Below are 27181 nucleotides of genomic sequence, written 5' to 3'. Positions count from 1 at the left end.
CTTTGTAATTCGGAATTTATGTGATGTGATGATTTAATTTGATTTGATTGGCCGGTTAATAAAAATTATTTTTTAAAAAATGAAATTTGTGTAGGGAAATCAAGGCAATGGGGCCAAAACTAGACATTGGAGAAGCTTCCCCTTCAACCCTCCGATTGTCAAGTAATACAAAATAATATGTGCCATGGCATCAACATATTAAGCATTTCCAAATTACAGTTCCAGGTCATTGGCTGCCACTTACAGGGGTGGGAAAACTCTTAATGCAAATGGTGATGTCATGCCAAATGTTTTATTTTGTCAGATGGGAAAGAGGAAATGCTGGGCAGCTGTTTTTGGAAGCGTTTATGCAGCTCCAATAGCACCTAGTTCCAGCTTGATACGCTTTTGTGAATTGCTGCATGATAAGATAGCTGGAAGGCTGCAATTCACTCAGATTTTATGCGGCTGCTGAAAGGATTAGGAATTTGGGAGGATGTTGACAGCTGGATGGTGCTTTGATTGGCAGAACAAAAGAAAAAAAAAGAGATTTGAAAACTTAGAGTGTAAAAATTGGGCGCCACTTTTACCATGCAAGAGTGGAAAATCATGTCTGTGTAGCTGTACTTGCTCAGACAACTACTGGGGCCGATAAAGGCAGTTTCTTTGTAAAAATCAATGCTTCAGACAGTTAGTGGAAATCAATGGGATATAATAATAATAATGGAAAAAGATTTATTTGGTCTGACATTAAGTGAACATTATGATCCACACTTTCATTTCTCGACATACTTTATAAAAATGTATGCATTAAAATGCCTAAATGCATCGTAAAATTTCTCAGGGGTATCGTCGGCATCTTCACGGGACGGCAAAACTCTCCAGGATAATATATTGCCTGCTGTAATATAGTGTTAGCAGCTGCAAAGGTACAGTAAAAGAGATATTTTTTTGGAGATCACACTTCTCTGAAATATACTGTATTTTTTGTTCTATAAGACTCACTTTTTCCCTCCTAAAAAATAAGGGGAAATGTGTGTGTCTTATGGAGCGAATGCAGGCTGCGCAGCTATCCCAGAAGCCAGAACAGGAAGAGGGATCGCTGCTTTCACTGCGCAGCGATCCCTCTTGTTGTTCTGGCTTCTGAGATTCAGAATATTTTTTTTCTTGTTTTCCTCCTCAAAAAACTAGGTGCGTCTTATGGTCTGGTGCATCTTATACAGTGAAAAATATGGTAATTTTAAGTGGGGGGAGGGTAAAAAGGGTGGCCAAATTCACTTTGGGCACATTTGCAATGGTGGAGAGAGGAAAATATTCCTTTTCCCCCAAAAGAAAGGAATGGATTTCAATGACATTTTGGTTGGAGCTGGTGCATATGTGTTGGTGCTGACCTTAATGAAGTTATGAGGGGTCTGAGAGGAGTTTGGTTTTCTTTCTTGGACTTTTAAAATTTCCCATTTTTGTTTGGAGTTATTCTGACTTCATGCATTTCCTGGAATTTCCCTATTGGAAGATGTGACACACCCACGGACATTCCAGGAAGTGTGTCAGCCTGGGAAAGATCCCTGTGGAACCCCTGAGAGATGGACAATTATTGTGGAGTGGTTGTTTTTTTGCTTGTTTTTAGAAATAAGTGATGCCAGCTCTCAGACGATCTGCAGGTAACTTCTTGTGGCCAGTGAGTTTCCTAAAATGCCCATGGGGGGGACAACTCCACTCATAGGAATTCTGGGAATCATAGGAAGCAATGGTGTGTGTGTTGAGTAGAAGCAAAAACACCACTATCCAATGCAAAATGTGTAAGCTTATTCAGAAAGCACCAAGCACACCCGTAATTGGGACAACATAAAAACGCAACGCAAGTCCTGTGAAAATTCTCAAAGTGTGCAAAAACATACATGCATATGGGCGGTTAGGATCATGCCCATCAACGCTGTCTCCTACCAACTTCATATGTTTGAAGTCATGTCTGCATGGAACCTGCATGAAGCCTCACTCCAATACATGTAGGTTCCGAACATGCAACATAGCTTGCAAAAATCAAGGACATAGATACTCCATGCAGAAGCTGTGCATGTTGGAGTTCGCTGCATATATAGACACAAGGCAATGATCTAAGGTTCATGGGTGTGATGCCAGCATCGCCATACATTCATTTCTATACACTCTGATTCTTTGTACAGGGCTTGGTTAATTTATATTTGGATCATAATTTAAATATATTTCCCACACCCAAGAGTTGAAGCTTGTAGCATAACGTCCCATGCTTTGGTAAACCTGCCTGTCCGCTGAACTGTTTCATCATTATGTGAAAGGTGATGAGGAGAGGGAACGAAAAGTATGTATTCAGGGAATGTGCAACAATGAAGGAGTCCCCCAAAATCGTTGCGGTAATAGCTATGGCATCGGTGTAGCTTGCACACATCATAGATGACAGGAGTGAAAATGAGCTGCATTTATTCACATTACTATATGTACCACTTGAATAAATCATGTGCATTAATCTAGATGTAAAATCTTCACTGACTCTGTAAACTTACCAAGAAAGGATGTGGGGCTGCAGTCCATTTCACACTTACTTGGAATTAGACCCCACTGAACTTAATGGCACATAAAGGTAAAGGGACCCCTGACCGTTAGGTCCAGTCGTGACCAACTCTAGGGTTGCGGCGGTCATCTCGCTTTACAGGCCAAGGGAGCCGGCGTACAGCTTCCGAGTCATGTGGCCAGCATGACTAAGCCACTTCTGGCGAACCAGAGCAGCGCACGGAGACACCGTTTACCTCCCCGCCACAACGATACCTATTTATCTACTTGCACTTTGACGTGCTTTCGAACTGCTAGGTTGGCAGGAGCAGGGACCGAGCAACGGGAGCTCACCCCGTCGCGGGGATTCGAACTGCTGACCTTCTGATCGGCAAGTCCTAGGCTCTGTGGTTTAACCCACAGCACCACCCGTGTCCCTTAATGGCACATACTTAAGGGTTAATACAGTGGGTTGCATGACTCATTGAAAGTACTGGACTGGGACTTAGTCAGCAAACTGGACTGAATGCAATGGGATTCACTTGCACTACCTGTTGGGGTTGTGGCTATCAGGATTTAAATACAGTTACAGATAGGTAGCCGTGTTGGTCTGCCATAGTCAAAACAAAAAAAATTCCTTCCAGTAGCACCTTAAAGACCAACTAAGTTAGTTCTTGGTATGAGCTTTCGTGTGCATGCACACTTCTTCAGATACCTTCTTCAGATACACAGATTCTTCAGATGGATTTAAATAGTTTAACTGTGCAGGATTCGACTACAACCAACCCACTCCACTATAAACCTAAAAAGTTGCATGCCATTGACAGCTGTATTAATAAGATGCTCAACCTTCTTTTACTGCACATCATCTCATGAAAAGACTTAATTCTGGCGCATATATATTAGTGTCAAAACAAATCAATACTAAAAAAAAGGTTATAGATATTTCAGTCTTTAAGCAGGGCAAAAGACCTGTACTTCTCCAGATATTGACAGACTACAACTCCCACCCCCTTGACCATTGGGCATGCTGACTAGAGATGATGGGTGTTGGTGTTCGACAACATCTGGGGGTTCTGCACCCCTCCTTTAAAATGTTGAGATCTAGGCAATAATACATGTCTTTTCTGTTTTCTGTTGCCTTTAACTAAAAATGTACCCTGTTAAAAACCGCTCTCTAGTTTAATTAGCAGTATAGCATCAAAGTTCACTACCATCCTCCTCCTCCTCATCACCAACATCTTCTTTGATTTGATGTACAAAATCTACATGGAGACTCCTTTTGGTCTTAAAAGAGCAATCACAGTGGAACTGACCTTTACCTTTCATTCTTTCATCTTATCAACATTTATTTGGGTTGGAATTGGCTTTCTGATGTGCACCTGGTCTGTGAGGTAGAAGCCTTTGATTTGCCCTGGTGGAGCTCCTTTGCATTCAAACCTGTAAATCCATGTTTAACTCCCACATGCAACAATGTAATGAAACAGATCAAAAAGTGTTATCGCGTGTGATTCAAAGCACCGCACATCTGAGGAGCACTTGGCTTTGTTCGGTCCCGAGGCAATTTGTATTTTGCACCTAGTTTGTGTTCTGTCAAAGAGGGAGACATCCCAAATGAAACACCGGTAAGTTTTGTTATGACCATTTCTAGTTTAATATCTTTCATGCAGTGGTGCTAAATGGAGTTCAATCTAACTGCATCGTGAGCCCAAGCTGCAAATTGTCTGCTTTAGGGAGGACACCAAGACAGCCACCCTGTCCATGTGATTCTTCGCTAGTACAGCTGGTGGTCAACTCAGTAGCTTCACTTAGTGACTATCATTATAAACAACTCTTGGTGCAGATAAGTTAGGTCACAACCTAACTTTGAGATAATCAAATGCAGATTATAAGACAATGAATTTCAAGAACCTAGTGGCCAAATCAGGAATAGTGTACAGTGGTACCTTGGGTTAAGTACTTAATTCGTTCTGGAGGTCTGTTCTTAACCTGAAACTGTTCTTAACCTGAAGCACCACTTTAGCTAATGGGGCCTCCTGCTGCTGCTGTGCCGCCGGAGCATGATTTCTGTTCTCATCCTGAAGCAAAGTTCTTAACCTGAGGTAATATTTCTGGGTTAGCAGAGTCTGTAACCTGAAGCGTATGAAACCTGAAGTGTATGTAACCCGAGGTACCACTGTATGTGGAAGTCTGGGGATTCTGCAAGGTGGACAGCCAATGACATTGTATCTCTCCCATTTGACCAACCCTAATCAACACAGGGCTGACATGCTGGCAAGACGGAATGTGCTACAGGGCAGTGTATGGGAAATGCATCTGGAAGACAAAAAAGTATTGAAGAGTTAGTGATCTGGCACGGTTACCCTTTCTGCCTCTGTTCCTTCCCCCTCCCTCGCTCTTGTTAAGTTTTTTGATGGTGTGAGAACAGTCATTAACATCCTGAGAACACTGGGAGGAGGTGAAACCCCACAACAGCTGCCTTAATCAGTTGTGGAGGATAATGCTGGGTACCTTCTTTGATGCTGGACATTGTTTTGAGAAAGTGACACATTGGATGATCTGCACGTAGCCAGTCTGGCAAGCAACACAGGCTATCTATAAAATTGGACCGTTTGGGCAGAGTGTCTTTGAAGTTCGTGCATGAACTGAATGACCACAGGGCCGTGCAAACTGAGGCTACCTGGGGGAGTCACTTTGCCGCTTCTTGAGGGTTTCCAAGTGGCAGATTGAAGTGCTTGTTTGGTATGTATACATTGCTTGCTGTTTTAGAATAATATCGTTAATCTTCTCACTCACTTGTGTATTTTGTATTGCTTCTGAATCTCATAAAAAAAAACAACACCTGGCATTTGGCAAGACAGGGAGATTCCACAAGCATCACTCACAGAGAGACTATGCCCCTGTGGACAGAGGCCAATAGAATCAGGCCATGACCCATACCTAGCCCGTCTGCAAAATCTGGACTCAAAGGTCTAAGTGATGAAAGAATCCTTACGACAGAATCCTAGAAGCAGATGAAGAGAGATATGACTTCTTAAGAGTTGAGATGTCAAGGAAAAACTGATCCTGCAGATTTTTGAAATGGTGACATCACCAACACACCTTCACTCCAAATCCCAGAACAGATATGCAGCTGTATTTTAAATTATAATGAAAAAACTGAATATAAATGGGGAAAATATGTGCACGCTTTGATTTCTAGAGATAGACTGCTCACCAGAGGCATGGAGGGAAGACTTAAGAGCTCACAAAAGGTTTGACTTGCAGGTATGCAAGTTGCTATGTTAGACCTGCTCCCAGCTATGAAGACTCTGGCTAGTTTACTTCAACTTTCAGCCTCATCCTGAGCAAACTTTCAAAGGAGGATCACCTGGAGAAAATCATCTGGTTGACCTCTGTAATGGCTATATGGGGTTGCTCATGCGTAAGTTGCCGCCACTCCTGGCTAGGTTGCCTGGTTAAACTTTTTCCTGGCTGGACAGCCCTTCACTTCATGGCTGTTTCAGTCGCTAGCAGAATCCATCAGTGGGCGTTTCTTGAACTCCTTCCAGCAAAGAAGTTCTTTGACGCCAAGTCTACGCCTACTTTCCCTGCGCGGAAGTCTTCTGCGCAGGGTGGGTGTGGGTAGCGGAGGACCTGTGCTCTCCCCGCTGGTCTCCGGCGAAGAGTCCTGGAGCCCCCTCTCCGATTCCCCCATCCGCCCCCCTTTATCCCTGGTGTTACGCTGATTTCCTTCCCCAGCCGATGAGTTCCCTCTCTCCCTGCTTGGCCCTTCTCCGGCATTGCTTGGGAGCCTTGCCTCCACTTCTGGCTCCGATGTCAGTTCCCTGACAACCTCATTTTTTTTATGCCCTCTAGGGAGCTCCCCCACATTATCCCCTAAAACCTGGGAGCACTTTGCGAGCTGCTCTCCTAGCACAGAGCGTGGGCACTTCAAATGAGCTCCCTTTTGTGGAGAGCCAAATGAAGTGCTCTCAGAAATTCAAACACTGGCACTTGCTGAATCAAACATGGTTTGTCTGTGAACTTTGTTTACCAGGCATTATCCCTTTTTATTCAGTTGTTTTGGGTTTTATTCAATTGTTTTGAATTATTTGTAGATTTGCCATTGTTTGCCAAGATGCCTCCATTTCGCAAATGTGCCAGGGAAAATACCATTTGCTCCAGTATTTTATTATAATGTTGAGCATTGTTTCCTTTCAAAATATATTTTGTTTGCTTTTACTTTATTCATCCACAAATTCTACTGCTTAGACTTGGCACCAGCTGATGTCTCTCATTACCAATGGATTTCCACAGCATACTAATTAGGGTTACACAGATAGCCACTAACTATTATCTATGTGAAGTATTTTGGACAGTCGAAAAATACTATATAGCTGCAGAGCAAGAGCTTAATGTTGCTACTGGACTTGCCACTTTACCTGAAATTGTAGATGGCATCAGCGCCCAAGAGTTTGCAAACTGCAACCTTTCCTAGAGTAAAATGACCCAGCAATGGCGATTCTGCCCTGGTCTCCACGTGCGGCTGCCTTTCACAAATGGTACAGAAACTGCAATGGATGCAAAATCTTACTTATTTAGATTTATACGTTGCTCTTCAGACAGTAGCAACCCACAGCAGCTGCCATAGCATTTGAAGTACCAAAGCAACAACACACTAACCAATTGCGTCAAAAAATACAGCATAAATCAGGAGCAGCAGAATAGCAATAAAAATCAGGTTGAAAATATGCATTAAAGCTCAAATTCTAAAATGTCTGTATGAATAAAAAGGTCGGAGCTTTGCCATGGAAAAGATAACAGACACGCACGGTGCCCTGAGGAAAGCATCGCAGGGGCACAACTGAGAAGGTCCTATCACAGCTCACCACTTCCTTCTCCTCCAAAGACGTGGGAAGGGCACCTGAGAAAGGCCTTCTTCAGGTCTGTGTGGCAGAAAGCAGTCCCTGATGTGCCCTGGTCCCCAAGGCCTTTGGGAGTTAAAGGTTAAAATTGGCTCTTTAAGTGAACTTGGCAGTGGGCCAAAACCCAGCTCCTTTTTTGTGCGGCATTTGTAAGTTGTCCCCTAAAACATAAAGTCCTCTAGGATGAATTGATAAAGTTAAATGCCAAATGAAACATGCACTTTCTAAGTCTGCAGTATCTCGTGGGTTTGGGCAAGGTACTTGAGGAAAGCACACAATGGATCTGCCCTAATCCCTGGAAGCAGAAAGAGTCAGGGAAACTCCAACAGGTGTATTTATCAGTGAACAACAGTCAGCATAGCAGCTAGGACAGGCATAGGCAAACTCAGCCCTCCAGATGTTTTGGGACTACAACTTCAATCATCCCTAGCTAACAGGATCAGTGGTCATCTCGCTTTATTGGTTTATTTATTTATCTCACTTTATTTATCTCGCTTTATTGGCTCATCTCGCTTTATTGGCCAAGGGAGCTGGCATACAGCTTCCGGGTCATGTGGCCAGCATGACTAAGCCGCTTCTGGCAAACCAGAGCAGCGCACGGAAACACCGTTTACCTTCCTGCTGGCAGTGGTGTAGCGTGGGTTGCAGGGGGGGCCGGGCACAACATCTGGGGGTTAGGGTTAGGGGGCGCAAATCCACGGGTTAGGGGGCGCAAATCCATGGGTTAGGGGTCACAAATTACTTGCCTTGCCCCGGGTGCTGACAACCCACGCTACGCCACTGCCTGCCGGGGCGGTACATATTTATCTACTTGCACTTTGACGTGCTTTCGAACTGCTAGGTGGGCAGGAGCAGGGACTGAGCAATGGGAGCTCACCTCATCACAGGGGATTCGAACCGCTGACCTTCTGATCAGCAAGTCCTAGCTCTGTGGTTTAACCCACAGCGCCACCTGCGTCCCTGAAAGGTTCCTACTAGTTTCCAGCTAATGTGGAGGGAACAACATCCAGAAAAGGGAGGGGAGTTTCTATTACATACCAGGCATGTCTTTTAAGAGAAAGGACGGATACACACAAGGACCACCACAGCAAGCAGTTCTCTTTGATGTCCACTCCCAGTGAGAAACCTAGCTGCTATATTTTATAACAGCTGCAGATTCCAAACTCCATGTGCAACACATTGCGCTAAACCACATGATCATTTGGGAGCTGAGTTGGTACAGACTGCATGGAGCCTGTAACATCATTTCCCCCCAAAGAACATAATGGATATCCAGTTCATTACATTTTAAATATCTCATGTTTCCCTTCAAAGCCCAAATAGTCTGGGTCCAGGGTAACTAGTTTGTATACAAGCTTGCTCACTGAGATCTTTCTCAAAGGCTGCTTCATGTACCATCAACTCCATAATATAACATGGGTGTGGATGTGCTCCAGAATTCTCTCCCAAGGGACGTCCTTTACTGGACGTCTCCTTTACTGCATGGTAGAGATAACACTATCCATTCTTAAGGAAATAAGCCCTGAGTGCTCACTGAAGGACAGATCTTGAAGAGCTGAGGCTCCAATACTTTGGCCACCTCTTGAGAAGAGAAGACGCCCTGGAAAAGACCCTGATGTTGGGAAAGATGGAGGGCACAAGGAGAAGGGGATGACGGAGAACGAGATGGTGGGACAGTGATCTCAAAGCTACAAACATGAGTTTGACCAAACTGTGGGAGGCAGTGGAAGACAGGAGGACCTGGCGTGCTTTGGTCCATGGGGTCACGAAGAGTCGGACACGACTAAACAACAAGCAACAGAGGCCACACTAAGGTGGTTATCTTCCAAAAGGCTATTGGGTTGCCCTGTGTAGCTCTTTTCCTCTTGTTTATTCTGCTTTTTACAATGCTTCTGCCGATTAGTTTTGACTTCCCTGCAGTTTTAAATAAGAGGGGTATGTCTCTTTGTTTTGGTTATCAGTGAACACCCTTAAAGGAATGAACACACAACATGCACATGACTCGTGCCTCCTATGAAGCATAAAGGTAAAGGGACCCCTGACTATTAGGTCCAGTTGCAGACGACTCTGGGGTTGCGGCGCTCATCTCACTTTATTGGCCAAGGGGGCCGGCATACAGCTTCCAGGTCATGTAGCCAGCATGACTAAGCCGCTTCTGGCGAACCAGAGCAGCGCACGGAAACGCCATTTACCTTCCCGCCGGAGCGGTACCTATTTATCTATTTGCACTTTGACGTGCTTTCGAACTGCTAGGTTGGCAGGAGTAGGGACTGAGCATCGGGAGCTCACTCCGTCACGGGGATTCGAACCGCCGACCTTCTGATTGGCAAGTCCTAGACTCTGTGGTTTAACCCACAGTGCCACCTCCTTATGAATGTATTTGTTGGTGTCTGAGATTTGGACGGCAGTCTAGAAACAGTTAGGTGTACCCACGTCCTGCTCAGCTCAATGCAACTTGAAGCTGCATTTTGAGACCTGGTGTAATGTGATGGCAAAGGTGAGCCAGGATGTCTCTGATACAAGTCTCACCTCAACTGCTACTCACTGCATGGCCTTAGACAAAGCCATTGTTTTTCCTCTCTCCAACTCTCCTCACCTGCTAAGTCCCATTTCCCCCCAAAATGTGTTAATGAAACTTATGGTACTGCTGTAAGTATTACGGAGATGGTTTGAAAAACTGAAAGCGCAACATCAATGCTAATGATGAATGTTTTTATTAGACTTCACTTCAGTGACACTTGATCACCTCTAGCGTTTGCTTGTCTGCACTTCTTTGTTTGCGATCCATGTCTTTATTTCAATAAGGGGCAGTTAGCTAGCAGACACAGAGCCTCCGTTGATTAAAACTCCATGCAAACTGACAAATCACAAGCCAACTTAAACCATTTCCATTCTTGACTTACTATGTCATTGTGTTTTAAATAGATTAAAAAGCCTTTTTGTAAATACGCATTCACGAGATGAGGGTGATAGAAGAGACCCAAATGCCTTTACAAATGTATTTTCTTCATGGGGAAATATTTGCAGTTCTTTCCAAAGGGAATCAGCCAAGGCACTTGCAGATATACGAAAGCAAAAGATTATAAAGAATGCATTCAGCAAATGTCTTTTTTCCCCAGTAATGTAGACATTAGTTTGCTCAGCAGTCTAATAATTCAGTATGTATATTTAATAAGTCTATCAGACATTATTCAGATCTAGCAAAATAACCCACCAAATGCTTGGAATATGGATGGAGAAACTGTGCGGGTGACTGTTTACCTTTGTGTGGCCATCTAGGAAAGACACTTTGCTTCCATATCTGAGAAGGGCAGACCGTGCCTTTGCCCTTAGTGTCACTAAGGATGGGGGAGAAATTTGCTTTGGTTTGTATTTTAATGAGGAAGTCTAATGCTCATTTGTAAAAACACGCTGATTCCCGGACCATCCGCAGGGAGGATTTAGAAGGCGATTGGGCCGGATCTGGCCCCCAGATCTTGCCTACCCATGACCTATAGTGTCAAAAACAAGCCAGAATCAAACCGACAGGTAGCTTGCAGTGTACTAATAAAGACAGCGGAGACCTACAGGTCAAGATTTGTCTGGTTATTTCAAACCAATATATCAAATAAATTTCACTCTTCCTTATTTCTACATTCCTGGCCATAGAGCCTCTTCTCAGTTTTGTCTTTTCCTACTTCAGTGCTCTCTCAATGTGAGAGCTGGACCATAAAGAAGGCTCTTGACCATAAAGAATTGATGCTTTTGAATTATGGTGCTGGAGGAGACTCTTGAGAGTCCCATGGACTGCAAGAAGATCAAACCTATCCATTCTGAAGGAAATCAGCCCTGAGTGCTCACTGGAAGGACAGATCCTGAAGCTGAGGCTCCAATACTTTGGCCACCTCATGAGAAGAGAAGACTCCCTGGAAAAGACCCTGATGTTGGGAAAGACTGAGGGCACACAGAGAAGGGGACAACAGAGGACGAGATGGTTGGATAGTGTTCTTGAAGCTACCAGCATGAGTTTGACCAAACTGCGGGAGGCAATGGAAAACAGGAGGGCCTGGCGTGCTCTGGTCCATGGGGTCATGAAGAGTCAGACACGACTAAACAACAACAACAACCTCAATGCCCACTTCTCTTGCCACGCTGTTGGCTCAGGAGTCTTTTTCTACTACCATACCAGTTTGCCCGCCATCCACTTTTCTGGGAGGATAAACACAACTTACTCAATCGTAGCCCTTCTGCACTCTTTGCACCTCTGTGACATCACAGCAGGTTCGACTAATCACTGCTTGAGATTTCAGCAGAACTACCACTGCAACATTCTCATAATATTCAATACAGAGGGATATTGAAGGGATGGAAGCTTATTCCTCTGCATATGAATATTAAAATAACAAAACTAGTACATAAAGAAGATGCTTTATTTTGCTTCTTCTTCCCTCCTATTAAAGCTCCATATGGAATTTTAGACTTGCACGATCACTGTCAGATACAGAAAACTGCATTTGATTGCAAATCTTCCTCCAGATCTGACAGCCCACAAATGTTACTTTGGCTTCTACATTGTAAAATGAAAATGAAAAGCCAGATGATTGAATGAATATAAATTGTGTGCTGCTCGGATGCTATAAAAGACTGCAAAACTTTCCAGTTAATTCAAGATGATGATTATTTCTTTCAATGCAGGCTGATTTTTGAAGTATAAAGTGACCATATAAATTCTATGTACGATAGAAAGACAAAAGGAGGCTAAGAAGTTTATTTACATGGAACAAAATGCACCTGTCTGCATACTGGGATTAATTCTAAGCCACTGAAAATTGAAAAAAAAAATCATTTCTATTGAAGGGAGATAATTTAGTGCAGGAGCTTAGTGAACAAATAGTTGCATTTCCATTTACCAGTCACATATTTCAGGTGTACGTATTTCAGGATCCAACTTTGTAAATCAACTGGGAGATGCTCTCTCACACTGCTTGGATGACACAGGTAGGATTTACTTGATTCAATGGGACTTCTTACGAGTTCATTTGTATAATTAAATACCTTTACAGTGAAAACTTGGGAAATGCCTAAAACATATCTTTCCAATTAAAACACACACACACCATCACTTTATAGGCTAGACAAATCTTATGACTGATGGTATTATTTCTATAGGTATTATGTCTGATGTTCTGGATATACCCTTCATATATAGAAATCACCTCTGTGCCAAATTGATCCTTATGATGATGCAGGCAAGAAGATGATGGCATTTTGGAGTCTAGCCCAGGGATCAGCAAGGCTTACCAGCCCTGGGCCGGATCACTCCCACGGAGATCATCTGTGGGCCGGGCTGGCGCAGCGCGATGCTGGAAATCACTTCTGCGCATGCTCAGATGCTGAAAATCATGCCTGTGCAAAAGCCATTTTTGGTATCTGGGCATGCGCAGAGGCAATTTCTAGTATCTGCGTGTGCGCAGACTCGATTTCCGGTGCCACTCAGTGTGTACCCGCATCGTGTTGCACTGGTTTAGCGCAGCGCTCGGGGGACTCGCCAGGTGGGCAGCTTGGTTCGGGGATGGCTTGGGGGCCAGTAAAATGGTCTTTGTGGGCCAGATCTGGCCCATGGACCGCACGTTGCCAACCCCTGGTTGGCACATTGGGAGGGCCATTGGTCCCATACTCATGCACTCTTCTTGGGGTGAGCTCTATTTAAAGTACTGTCTGGTCTATACCTGATTTTAAAATAAAGGACATCAAGGAGAGAGAACCAAGCCCTTGAAGTTGCCCATCATCAGTTAGGCATGTGGAGAGCAGATTGAGCAGACATACAAGGTCATTTGGCCACAGTCTACTCCACCATGATTTCCATTGTATTTCTGGTATGCAAAAAGAAGTCTCCTTTTTTCCCTGTTCTCTCAGCTCAAAGGTTACATCATTACAAAAAAAGGTCAATTCTCTAAATGAATCCGAAAGTAGAAAACCCCTTAACAAATAGAAGACTTAGACGTGTTTACATTGCAAATTTAAAGCAGTTTAAAGCCTGTTTAATGTTAATAGCCACAAACCAAAGATTCCTGGGAATTGCAGCTCTCTGAAGTGACAAGAAACTTCACACAAAGAGTCCTTGGTGCCCTTTCAAGAGCGGGATTCCAAGCATTCTTCAGGATTTCAAACAAACTGTAGCAGAAATGGATCGGGGCAAGTGCTGTTGAGCCATTTAATTCACAATCACATGGTGCACATGTATTTGTATCTGGGAGCATTTGTACCACAGCTGACTCTTGTTGTGGATTTCTAGATGGTTATGCACAACTGTGCCTAGATGGCAGCCAGAATACCCTACACCAGGCATCCTCAAACTATGTTTTGGTACTACAACTTCCATCATCCCTAGCTAACAGGACCAGTGGTCAGGGATGATGGGAATTGTAGTCCCCAAACATCTGGAGGGCTGAGTTTGAGGATGCCTGCAATACACAATAGAATAATCACTTCCTTAATCACTTCCTTGTTTCGCTTCTTTGAGTACAGGGTTTCCCAAACTTGGGTCTCTAGCTGTTTTTGGACTATAACTCTCATAATCCCTAGCAGCTAGCAGGATCAGTGGTCAGGGATGAGGGAAATCATAGTCCAAAAGCAGGTGGAGACCCAAGTTTGGGAAAACCTGTATCCTGTTTTAGTGGAACCACCCATCTCTTGCTTCAGATGTTTTTAATGATGCTTTTTAAGGATGCTTCCTGCTCATTTAATTCTTATACATTCTCCTTGATATATCTGTTATGGAAGTGAATATTATGAAGGAGGAGGAGGAGACAACAACAACAACAACAACAACAACAACAACATCTCCTGGGATCACAGTCGTACCTTGGTTTTCAAACAGAATGCGTTCCGGAAGTCCATTTGACTTCCAAAATGTTCAGAAACCAAGGCACGGCTTCTGATTGGCTTCCGATTGTGCAGGCAAGCCAGAAACAATAGCGGAAGCCAAAAAACGTTCGAAAACCAGAACACTCACTTCCGGGTTTTGATTGTTTGGGAGCTGAAACGTACGAGTACCAAGGCATTCAACAACCAAGGTATGACTGTACCAAACACATGGAAACTACAATTATTACATGAGTCACGAAAGCTGACCACATTATTTATGGGAAGGGGATGGGGAAGAGAAAAGCAGCAGAGGGGTTTGCAAAAGGACCACTGCTCAATGGAATGTGCACAATGCCTTGCATGCAGAAGGTCCCAGGTACAATCTCACATTAAAAGATCTCAGGTGGACCTGTGACAAAGTTAAAAAATTTTGGGAATCAATTTATAATGAACTTAAAAAAATATCTAGGTAAACTTTCCCCAAAAGACCGGAAGCGTGCCTATTAGGTTTAATAGGAATGGAAATCAAAATGGGAGACCAAAATCTGTTAGCAAGAACCCTCCTGGCCCAAAGATGGAAAACACAAGACATACCAACCATCCAGGAGTGGCAGGTGAAGTTGACAGAATATGCAGAACTTGCCAAATTGTCAGGAAGGATCCGGGACCAGGAAGACCAAAGATACCAAAATAACTGGAGTAAATTTATTGAATATTTAAAGGAGAATTGTAAAGAGGTCAAGACACTAGCAGGATTGACATAATACCTTCAATGTACTATTGTGAGAATGATGTGCATGATAGAAAGGGGTTAATTATACCAATTGCAGGGAGGGGGCAGTTGCGACTCGGCAGAGTCAAAGGAAATGTATGGCATTAATATGGTTTGTTGGAAAAGAATATGTAAGGAAAACAATAAAAATTTACTTGAAAAAAAAAAGATCTCAGGTAGCAGGGCTCCTTTATGAGATACTGGAGATCCAGATTCCACAAGGTTAGAAAGAGGTAGGGCAGGAGGACCAGTGACTTAACCATAAGGTTTTCTTTGTTACTGCTGGAGTAATCTGACCCTGTATGGCCCAATCTCATGCAGTCAGAGGCACAGTTGAAATTGGGAGACTCGGCCTGTGTAATTCTGCATAGGATCAGCCTGATAATGACTTGGCAGGGAGGCAGAAGAGGTGGCTAAGGCACCCATAACATACTGCAAGATTCTCATAAAACCTGTATGATTTATTCTAAGGCATTTCAAGCATTCTACATTTTCTATAAGAAAAATTATGCTCTTGATTTGAATTTATGGTTGCCATAAGACAGCAATCTGTCCCTCTAGTGAATAACTGTTGGTATAGTGAATCATATTTTGCCTTGGCATAGTTTCAGCGAATATTCTATTTACTATGGCTCCCCTCAGCTTCAATGGATGCTGGATGGAATCCTAATGACAGCACGGTTGTAAAAGAAGAGAACAGTCTAGGCTGTTGGCTTCTTCTTCTTTTAATACCTTTGGAAAATGACCAACTGAATCTGGGAAATCTGCGGTACAGATAATTTAGGAGAAGTGTCGTGTCAATGATTTATGGACCTTCTATCAATGAGTAAAACGCTTCTGGAGGGCGGAGGATCTGTCACTTCATCATAATGCATTTTTAAAGTCACCCTTCATAACTTAAAAGCCATCATTGTTCTTCTCTTCGGGGATATACTATAATTAGAGAAATCCATCTGGAAGGTATTACAGCCTGAAATTATATAGTAAGGAAGCCTTGGTTCCCACGCAGACTTCACATCTTGGACCAAAGGAAAGGCTGACAAGCTAATCTAGGGAGATGGCAGACGAGACACTGAAATGAATTTTGGCGTATGCCCCAACCCCAACTTGTTCAATTCAAATCAGATTTTGGAGCAACGTGGGATGTGGTCCTGGAAGGAAGCAATTTAGTGATAAGCACATGGAGCAGAGAGCTTCATTTATTTATTATTTACATATTTATATATTTCTGGGTAGAACAGCAGCAAGATGAAAACAAGGCTGGGAATACCAGACTAAGTTCAGGGTGCCTGTCCTGGTGTCCATAGTATTATGTACTGAAGTTCTCACCCTGGGCCAGCAGGGAGATACTGTAGATAGTTATGCAAATGAAGGATTGAAAGTGACGTTCAGTGATTGGATAGTTTTAGAAAGTTGTTACAGTAACGTGGTACTGGAGCTCTATATAAGCAGGCTGACTGAGCCCTTCAGTTCAGTTCTGTCCTGGCCTGAGAATAAACAAGAGCTGTTTGAAGAATCGCTGTGTCGTCTGATATGTTCACCCACAACTTAAGACATAGCCCTAGAGAGCTTGGGACCAGGATGTCTGAAATATATTTCTCCTTATATATCTTGCACTCTGCAGGTGATGGCACCTTGCAGATACCATCTAATTAGGAAGTCCATTCTGTATGATGAAGGAGTTGGACTTTTAGTGTGGCAGAACCCAACCTTTGGATCTCCCTATTAAATATCAGACAGAAACTGTCTCTGTTGTCTTTCCAGCACCTATTTAATACCTTTTGTCTTCAACAAGGCTTGCTAAATTGGGAGTTTTATCCTGTTCTGTAACTTCACTGGAACTGATTTTTTTTTATATGAAATGGTTCTACATGTGGGATTGCTTAATCATTTTTTATATTTGAAATTGTTTTAGCTTTTTATTGAAGAAGAAGAAGAGTTTGGATTTGATATCCCGCTTTATCACTACCCTAAGGAGTCTCAAAGCGGCTAACATTCTCCTTTCCCTTCCTCCCCCACAACAAACACTCTGTGAGGTGAGTGGGGCTGAGAGACTTCAGAGAAGTGTGACTGGCCCAAGGTCACCCAGCAGCTGCATGTGGAGGAGCAGAGACGCGAACCCGGTTCCCCAGATTACGAGACTACCGCTCTTAACCACTACACCACACTGTTGTTGATGTTATCATTGCTATTGAATGAATTGAATAGGCATGAGGTCTTCTTTCTTTGAATTCTTTTTGCTCCCTTTAAGGGTTGGTTTATCCATGCATATTCATTCATTCTAATGGCAATGGCAAGTGGTGACCTGTGTGTGCAAAGGAGCCGCCGTGGATCAAAAAGTAAAGTAAAAAACGGTAAAGGACCCCTGGATGGTTAAGTCTTGTCATAGGTGACTATGGGGTTGCAGCGTTCATCTTGCTTTCAGACTGAGGGAGCCAGCATTTGTCCACAGACAGCTTTCTGGGTCATGTGGCCAGCATGAGTAAACCACTTCTGGCACAATGGAAACACCATGATGGAAACCAGAGTGCACAGAAACGCCGTTTACCTTCCTGCCACAGTAGCACCTATTTATCTACTTGCACTGGTGTGCTTTCAAACTGCTAGGTTGGCAGGAGCTTGGACAGAGCAACAGGAGCTCACCCCATTGCGGGGATTCGAACCGCTGACCTTCTGATCGGCAAGCTCAAGAGGCTCAGTGGTTTAGACCACAGCGCCACTCGCATCCCAAAAAGTACCATCACAGCCAATAGTTAGACCACAAACTATGGTTGCCACAAGGACTGGGATTCCCAGGATTTCTCTTCTACAAGCTAGGAATTGCATTTGGCAGCATAGTCCTGAGAGTGATCTTGACAAATATCCCTTGCACCACAGACCAATTAGTATGGGGGGCATTAAAAACTTCTATTGGCAACAAAGGGAGATCCCCACCCAATGCTAATTTCTACACTGGAGGGAGAAAGTGGTTTTTACCAGGAAGCAAGGAAGCATTTATGGACGCGGGTGGCGTTGTGGGTTAAACCACAGAGCCAAGGACTTGCCGATCAGAAGGTCGGCGGTTCGAATCCCCAGGGTGAGCGCCTGTTGCTCGGTCCCTGCTCCTGCCAACCTAGCAGTTTGAAAGCATGTCAAAGTGCAAGCAGATAAATAGGTACCACTCTGGCAGGAAGGTAAACGGTGTTTCCGTGCGCTGCTCTGGTTCACCGGAAGCGGCTTAGTCATGCTGGTCACATGACCTGGAAGCTGTACGCCGGCTCCCTTGGCCAATAAAGCGAGATGAGCGCCGCAACCCCAGACTCAGTCACGACTGGACCTAATGGTCAGGGGTCCCTTTACCTTTTTAAGGAAGCCTTAACTTGTCTTGGCCCAGTGGCTACACCCTTGGACAATGGACTTTGATTCTAAGGAAGTGTGTACCACTGGCGCCATATTGTGGGGGTGCTGCAGCCCCCACAATAATATATTTGTAGGGGTTAAGGCCCCACAATAATATTTTTATGGGGGTTAAGGCCCCACAAAGTAATGAGAAAAGTTTAAGCGTTTTTCACTGGCCCTACCTTTTGGCAGGTGGCTGGGATGAAGAACTGCCTCTCTATCTCCTTCTGTGATAGAGAATGATAGAGAAGAGAGAGATAGAGAGGCAGTTCTGCATCCTAGACTCCCTCAGCCAGGGACAGACGTTCGGGAGGGAGAGAAGAGGGACAGAGACAACCAGTGTCTTTTTCCAGCTGACAGCTGTACTGAATGCTTCAGTATCCCTTGACTCATCACTGTCTTTTCAGACTACACTAGTTAGCTTTCCTCATGTCAGCCTGCTTTGGCTGGGAAAAGCCATTGGGATGGCTGAATGTGTGAAACGAGCCCTTTCAATCGTGTGTGCTTTTATATAATCTGTATTAAATATTTAATTGGGTTACAAAAATACGCACAGTGCCTCTGCTTTTGGGTCACAGAGTCTTTTTCTGAAAATTGGTTATGTTCTATTTGAGACACTGGTGTATAAGATTAGGGATGGGAGAGAGGGGATGGTAAACCTAGATTCTTTTACTTAGTGAATGTATGGAGTTTTGTGTTAATATCACTTGGGTTGGAAGGGAAGGGGAGGGAAGGGAAGGGGAGGGGAGGGACGGAGGGAGGAAAGAAGGAAGGAAGGAAGGAAGGAAAGGGGGAGAAAGGGAGGGAAAGGAGGGAGGATTGGGAGAGGGGATCACTGTCATGGCAGAGGCAGATCGCTGTGGCAGAGTTGGAGAAGTTGGACCAGAAAGGAGATCAAGAAGGGAGGATTGGGAGAGAGGGGATCACAGTCACTGCCAGTGAGGCCCCACGGTGGAAGCAAGGGCCCCGGTCCAGTTGCTGCCATGGCGCTGGAGCGCATGACCTGCCGTGACCTGCCCCACACTACACCATCATGACATTGCAATGTGATGTCATGATGTTGCAGCTCTGGGCAGAGCACGCTGGGCACCCACAGTCAGCGCCCATGGTGTGCAGATTATCATCCTGAGACAGAAAGCTTTCAGCAATAGCACCATCCACACATTACTCATGCATAGGGCATAACTGTGTAGGGAGGAGAGTAGGGCCAGACTTTAAGCACAGCTCTGACATAAGATCTCTTCCTCCCCCCCACTTTGTTTTCACTTTGTTTTGTTTAGGATTGCGGCTTTAAAACGGTAGGCAAATTGTAATCTCTCATTTTGACAGTTTACACAGCTTAGCGGTAGAATAGAGTCACACCCTCTGGCTATACTCTGATAGAAATATCATGATATTGGCAATCCCTTTGTTCAAGAATGGTGTAAAATCACTATCAAAGAGACTCCGACATTTTCCCGTATGCCCATGTTATGCACCCATAGTGCCTGTTGACTTGAGGAATATACACAAGTAAAAGCATTAGGAAGATTTGTCCCAGTCATTCGTATTACACTTCAGATGGATGATATACACAACCCCAACTTTTCAGTAGCTGGTTGGAAACCACTGGGCAGCTCCTAGCTGTTCAAATTCACCAAAGAAACAGGAGAGAATGATATCCCCAAGTCACATCACCTTACCGTCTCCCAAATGGATGATTGGGAAAGCAGCCTAAAAGTGAGGATGCACAGTTGTAAAATCTACAGAGCCCCCAAATGATGAATTGGTGAGATTGGAAGAGTGGGATGTCTTATCTTCCAACTCTCTCCCTTGATATCTGTGAGAGAGCTGGGGAACATGTTTTGCATCTTATCCCGGTCATGGATATGCCACTAAAAATGGCGTCCACACAATGAATGCTCCCTTCCATGCATCACATGACCAGGTAAGGTATCAGCCATTCCCTCAATATGCCATCAAGATGGAGGGTTAATACTGGAAACTGTTGTCATGTCTATGTGAATAACCCTTCAGTGTCAAAACAGAGTGCTAGGTCAGTGATCCTAAACATGTAGGGCATTTTGAAGGAATGTAGCCTTATCTTTGCGAGTTTTTAGTACTACATTGCTATCACTTTCCGCCATCTCTACAAGCTAGCCCCATTTGGGAATCACTGTCCTAGGTTGGTTGCATTTTCTCTTTTGTTTCTCTTACCTTTGCCTCGGCAAGCTGATGAGTGGCTGTTTATGGCACCTCTTACTAAGGCTAAAGAGCTTGTGGACAATTTTCTGCGCCTTGAGGAACAGCTGTTTCGTGCTGGTTTCCAGTTGCTCATAGCGATGCTGGAAATTTGAGTCCATTGTCCACAAGTGCATAATGGCTGACGTGTTGAGGAAATAGTTCATGGGCAGCCTTTTCATAAAGAACTTGAATTCATCTGCAAAATGGCAAAATTCAACACTCTTTTAAGATACGTTTCTGTGAGCCTTTGTGCAGCAAAACAACAGTTACCTCTAGCTTGTGTCCATTTTTATCACTTTAATTTGTCACACTTAATGGACAGTAGTACAGCAGGCAAACACAATATTCTTAAACGTTGTACACAGCATAAATATTAATGTGACATGAGCTTTTCAGAAGTGCAAAGGCCTGCTTTCCGTTGCTTCACATTAGACAAACTGAGCATGGCTTCATTATGCGTGCAACCTTACCCACAGTTTCTAGGGAGGAAGTACCCAGGATAATCAGTCAGGCTTACGTCAGAGTAAATATACCTGGGATTGTGCTGTATGACTCCCTCCACAAAACAACAACAAATCTCTGGTTATGTGAAACATATTCAGTAAACACACAAGACGTAACCGGCTGTATGTTTGAAAAAATAATACATACTATTCATTGTATTGAATTGTAGATTTCAACAGAAGTAGCTCATAAAGTTCAATGAAAAAAGTAGAAAACCCAGTATGGACCTTATACATAAACTGATTAGAGAATGAACTGATCCACTGGGTCTTCTACTTTTTTCATTGAACTTTATGAGCTACTTCTGCTGAAATCTACAATTCAATACAATGAATTGTATATATTATTTTTTCAAACATACAGCCAGTTACGTCTTGTATGACTCCCTCCTTCAAATATAAGAGCTGATGCAAAATGGTCTTGTAACCTTCTCCTCTTGAGATGGTCGTAAGTATTATTTCCTTCACTTCAAAAGATCTTATGTCTCCCAGGTTGTAATGAGTATTACTTTGTAGATCAATTGGTAGAGCATGACACTCTTCATCTCAGTGTTATGGGTTTGAACTCCACGTTGGGCAAAAAATTCCTGCATTGCAGGGGTTTGGACTAGATGACATTTCCTACTCTACAATTCTATGATTCTACTTCATAATGTGGTAGAGTAACCCTACTGAATTTGGGGGCCCTGGTCACCTCCCAGTACATTTCCAAGCACAATTCAAAGTGTTGGTGCAGAGGTTAATATTAACTCCAACTAATCCAGAATGCGGCAGCTAGATTGGTGACTGGGAGCGGCCGCCGAGACCACATAACACTGGTCTTGAATGTCCTACATTGGCTCCCAGTATGTTTCCGAGCACAATTCAAAGGGTTGGTGCTGACCTTTAAAGCCCTAAACAGCCTTGGCCCTGTATACCTGAAGGAGTGTCTCCACCTCCATCGTTCTGCCGGGACTCTGAGGTCCAGTTCTGAGGGCCTTCCGGCGGTTCTCTCACTGCGAGAAGTGAGGGTACAGGGAACCAGGCAGAGGGCCTTCTCAGTCGTGGCACCCGCCCTGTGGAACACCCTCCCATCCGATGTCAAGGAAATAAACAGCTATCTGACTTTTAGAAGACATCTGAAGGCAGCTCTGTTTAAGGAAATTTTTAACGTTTGATGTTTTATTGTGTTGTTAATATTCTGTCGGGAGCTACCCAGAGTGGCTGGGGAAACCCAGCCAAATGTGTGAGGAATGAATGAATGAATGAATAATTATTCCCCAAATTTGGCCCTGAATGTGCTACTGGCTTGAATATCCAAATATTTCTCTGCCAAGGGCTGCATTACCTTGGGTGTAATCAGGGGTGGGGGCTTCAAACAAATGGAGGATGTAGCTAGAGCCAAAAGTGGGCAGGACCAGAACAAAAAAATGAGTCAGGTCAGAACCAAGAGTGGGTGGGGGCCACCCCTTTTCTCTCTCTCTTTCTACCACTCTTTCCTGTATGTGGTGCCGTTCACCACTCTCTCAGGAAAACCTTATTCACTCTACCCACAACCTCTTAACTGCTGTCAATTTTGCACTGCAGAATTATTTCATTTTTATAATTGATAGACACCCTGACAGTTTCCTCCTGATTTATCAATGTTTTAGCAATTAAAGAGCTCAGCGACGTAGAGGTAATTAGACTCGCTTCCTTCACAAGGCTGTTGCAAGGAGCCTGTCTGAGGATTCACACGGAGTCCACCCAACTCTGCCTCATGGTTGCTACTGCCACTTTTGCTCTCCTCTGCTTCTGGGAGAGGGACAGGCTCATGGGAATCGATTCTCCTTTTCCCTATTGCTCTCACTGCTTGCTTGCTTGGAGAAGGCTGGCAACAGCAACAACCAGGAGGCTCCAAGGATTCATTGTGGGTCCCCTTCTGGAGCATGCCTGATGATGCCAATTCCTGGTGCTGGCCCAGATTACCAAGAAGTGTATGTGAAACAAATGAATATCTGAGTGGACTATTTACATATATGAAGAGTTGTATCTAGTAGACACATTCGGATTAATGGGCCTAATTTGGTCATTCTTTTTAATGAGTCTTCTCTGTGTAGGGCAAATATTGGTCACAACCTAATAATAATAATAATGATGATGATGATGATGATGATGATGATGTAGTTTTTGAGTTTAGAAAAAAATGCAAGGAAACTCAACTATGGAATTAACTACCACAAGACCTAGCAACAGCCACCAATTTGGATGACTTGAAAAGGGAGTTAGACAAATTCATGGAGGCTAGGCCTAGCCATGATGTACAAGTTCCAAGCGCCGCTGTGCTCGTGTCCTACTTTCAGCCATCCCATAATTCCATAATCTTTCAGTGACGCGCCGAAGGAACCTTCACTATCTCCACTTACTTGTTCAAGAACAACATGCAATGTACAAAGTTGACGTGCTGTTTATATGTGATAAGAAAGGTTTGCATTATATTCTCTTGCAGTACAAAACTGAGGGGGTGGGAGCAGGAGGGAAGGTTGCTAAGAAGAGAACTTGCTAACTCTTAATGAAATCATGTCCTGTATTATTTTCTAATGAATATCACATTGTATCCAGAGTAATGAGAGATAAGGCTACTGTGAAGTCACAGTGCTTTGCAAGAGAGAGAGAGAGACAGAGAGAAAAGGCAGCGGTGGCGGTGGGGGGGGAGCGGTATTTGTCTCATATCTTAAACTGACACATTTCATGAGCTGTGAAACTGCAACACGAGTTCTTACTGTTCAAGGATTATTAAATTTATTGTACTCTAATCAGCAAAATGCACAGGTATCCTTTGGAATGTGATTAAGGGCCTAGGCAGGAATGAGGGCAACAGAAGAAGTTAACTAGAACTACCCTGATATCTGTTGGAACTCAAACTCTGCCAAGAATGCAAGGTCCAACAAATTCCTCAATTGCCTCATGGACAATTTCATTCCTCAGTAGGTAGAAGAAGCAAGAAGAGGATCATTTATCTTGGACCTATCACCAACAGGGAAGAACTGATTGACAAAGTGGAAGTACTAGGAACCTTGGGAGGAAGTGATCGTGTCCTCTTGGGCTTCATGGCACAGAGGTAAGGAAAAGCTGAGTGTAGTCAGACACAAAATCTGGGCTTTAAGAAAGCTGATTTCAAAAATCTAAGGAACTATAATGGGTGAGATCCCATGATAAAAAATACTTGAAGGGAAGGGAGTCCAATATGGATGGGAGTTTCTTAACGGTGAAATATTGAAGGCACAAATGCAGGCAATTCCAACAAGAAATAGCTCTATATATCACCAACAGGCAAAAATACAGCAGAAACACAGCAAGCAGCGTGGATGCCAGGAAGAAAATTGTAAATGAAAAGCAAGGCAAAATTTCAGGCACAGACCCCAGATTCTAGGACGTGAGGCAACACACAAAAGGAATGTGGGTAGCTTACATAGTTCATAGCAGCTGGCAATGACCTTCGCCAATCAGACATCTCCCAAGATGTAACTCTACAGAACTGAGTGCACATGCTACTTCACCACAGTGGCCTCCAGACCCAATTAGTGAAGCTCCATCTTGACCTTGGATACCCCGCGTCACTCATGCAAGCCATGAGATCCTGTACAATTAGTGAGAAAGAAACTGCTTTCTCATGAGGTCACCTCTCCACCCAGAAAATGCTTTGGAAGAAGGCCAGAACAGAAAAATCTGATTTTCTTGACACTACACTTTCCAAATATTTGGATGGAATGGGAAAGTGCAGTTTGCTAAACAACATAAATGGAAACTCCAAATTTTCCTCCCCCCATGTTTAGTGGAGAGAGAAAGTGAATGGGCTATACCTTTAAAATGGGCTATACCTTTAAAACACCTTTAAAACACCCTATCCTCCTCAATGGGTTCTGGGCACTGCAGTTTGTTAAGGGTTGCTGGGAAATATAAACTACAGTGCCCATAATTATGTGAGTGGAGTCAACAGTTTGCAACTGACTCCATGATGCACTGCTAATATGCTAACAATTTGACCCATGCATCAAGGGTATCAATCCCTATTGCAGAATGTCCTGGAGGCTTTCTCAGCCACCAACCATCCCTTTGCCCCAGTAAGCCTGAGAGGACTCCAGGTGTCTGGACAATTCATCTGTTTAATCTGGATTTTTTCCCCCAGTGGATAGGGAAGGTCTGCTTATTGCTACAAAGAATTAACATTTGATAATTGACTTGAACTCCAGTCCTACATTGAATAACATTCAGCTAGGAACACTTGGGAGTGTCTGTGTTTTACTGATTCATCTCGTGAAGACAAAGTGGAAGATGGCTGTTCTTGGATTTAACAATTGGTGGTAAATATAGCTCTGTGTAAAATGTACTTTGCATTAGCCCTGTCAAAATCAGCATTTTAAAGTGGCTGCCTAGGCAGCAATCCTAAATGGCCTTGTCTGTCACTTTGTGCAATGCTCAGAAAACTCTAGCGATATTTCCCTGCCTTATTATTGTAGCCAAAGGATGTAGCCAAAGGCTGCTTACCCAAACTCTGTTTGAATAACAGATGAATAAACACTGACAGAGAATAGAGTGCAAAAGGAGAAAATATTCCATTATGAATTTCAATATCTTTCAGTGCTGTCAGTCAAGATATCATATGCTTCCCTGGATGTAAAAACATCATAAATACTCTGTAGCGTGTGGGGTCTCCAAAAGAATGCAGCAGTACACCCCCACTGTGGCTCGTTCAAGGTTCCAGCCAGCCATGCCCTCCCCCAGGAAACTATTTCTTCCTCCCTGGTTCCATTTTCCTTTTCCAAATGACATTTTACATTTGTTTGGCTAAGTATGTCCTGTCCACATTGGGCTGCTGGGGGGGGGGGAGTCACCAGTGAAGGCGGTGAAGGTGGTCCTGTGTGAGTGTCTGGAGGCAGTTGGAGGATGGATGGCAGCTAACAGATTGAGGTTGAATCTTGACAAGACAGAAGTACTGTTTTGGGGGGACAGGAGGCATGTGGGTGTGGAGGACTCCCTGGTCCTGAATGGGGTAACTGTGCCCCTGAAGGACCAGGTGCGCAGCCTGGGAGTCATTTTGGACTCAACATTTACATGCAGCCATTGGGAGAGATCATCAGGAGGTTTGGGCTGGGTGTTCATCAGTATGCGGATGATACCCAGCTCTACCTCTCTTTTAAATCAGAACCAGTGAAGGCGGTGAAGGTCCTGTGTGAGTGTCTGGAGGCAGTTGGAGGATGGATGGCAGCTAACAGATTGAGGTTGAATCCTGACAAGACAGAAGTACTGTTTTGGGGGGACAGGAGGCGGGCAGGTGTGGAGGATTCCCTGGTCCTGAATGCGGTAACTGTGCCCCTGAAGGACCAGGTGCGCAGCCTGGGAGTCATTTTGGACTCACAGCTGTCTATGGAGGCACAGGTCAAATCTGTGTCCAGGGCAGCTGTTTACCAGCTCCATCTGGTACGTGGGCTGAGACCCTATCTGCCTGCAGACTGCCTCGCCAGAGTGGTGCATGCTCTGGTTATCTCCCGCTTGGACTACTGCAATGCACTCTACGTGGGGCTACCTTTGAAGGTGACCTGGAAACTACAACTAATCCAGAACGCGGCAGCTAGACTGGTGACTGGGAGTGGCCGCCGAGACCATATAACACCGGTCTTGAAAGACCTACATTGGCTCCCAGTACGATTCTGAGCACAATTCAAAGTGTTGGTGCTGACCTTTAAAGCCCTAAATCGTCTTGGTCCAGTATATCTGAAGGAGCACCTCCACCCTCATCGTTCTACCCGGACACTGAGGTCCAGCACCGAGGGCCTTCTGGTGGTTCTCTCACTGCAAGAAGCCATACTACAGGGAACCAGGCAGAGAGCCTTCTCGGTAGCGGCGCTCTCCCTGTGGAACACCCTCCCACCAGATGTCAAAGATTACAACAACTACCAGACTTTTAGAAGACATCTGAAGGCAGCCCTGTTTAGGGAAGTTTTTAATGTTTGATGCATTACAGTATTTTAATATTTTGTTGGAAGCCTCCCAGATGTGCGGGGTATAAATTTATTATTATTATTATT

The 27181-nt window shown here is 44.1% G+C and overlaps 1 protein-coding gene across 2 annotated transcripts in view; it reads right to left on the bottom strand.

Moving 5' to 3' along the window:
* The window catches only part of BRINP3 (BMP/retinoic acid inducible neural specific 3), a 262633-nt gene that overhangs the window by 25706 nt on the left and 209746 nt on the right, over positions 1 to 27181 (bottom strand). For both annotated transcript variants that reach the window (XM_083745341.1, XM_083745342.1), the window contains exon 7: positions 20605 to 20827. In XM_083745341.1, the coding sequence (XP_083601467.1) occupies positions 20605 to 20827 (223 nt within the window). The remainder of the gene's footprint in view (positions 1 to 20604; positions 20828 to 27181) is intronic.

The sequence above is a fragment of the Podarcis gaigeae genome (assembly GCF_964106915.1).
Source record: "Podarcis gaigeae genome assembly, chromosome: 6".
In the NCBI taxonomy this organism is placed as follows: Eukaryota; Metazoa; Chordata; class Lepidosauria; order Squamata; family Lacertidae; genus Podarcis; species Podarcis gaigeae.
Note: the sequence above shows the minus strand (reverse complement) of the source record. Positions and strands in the feature narration are given on the sequence as shown.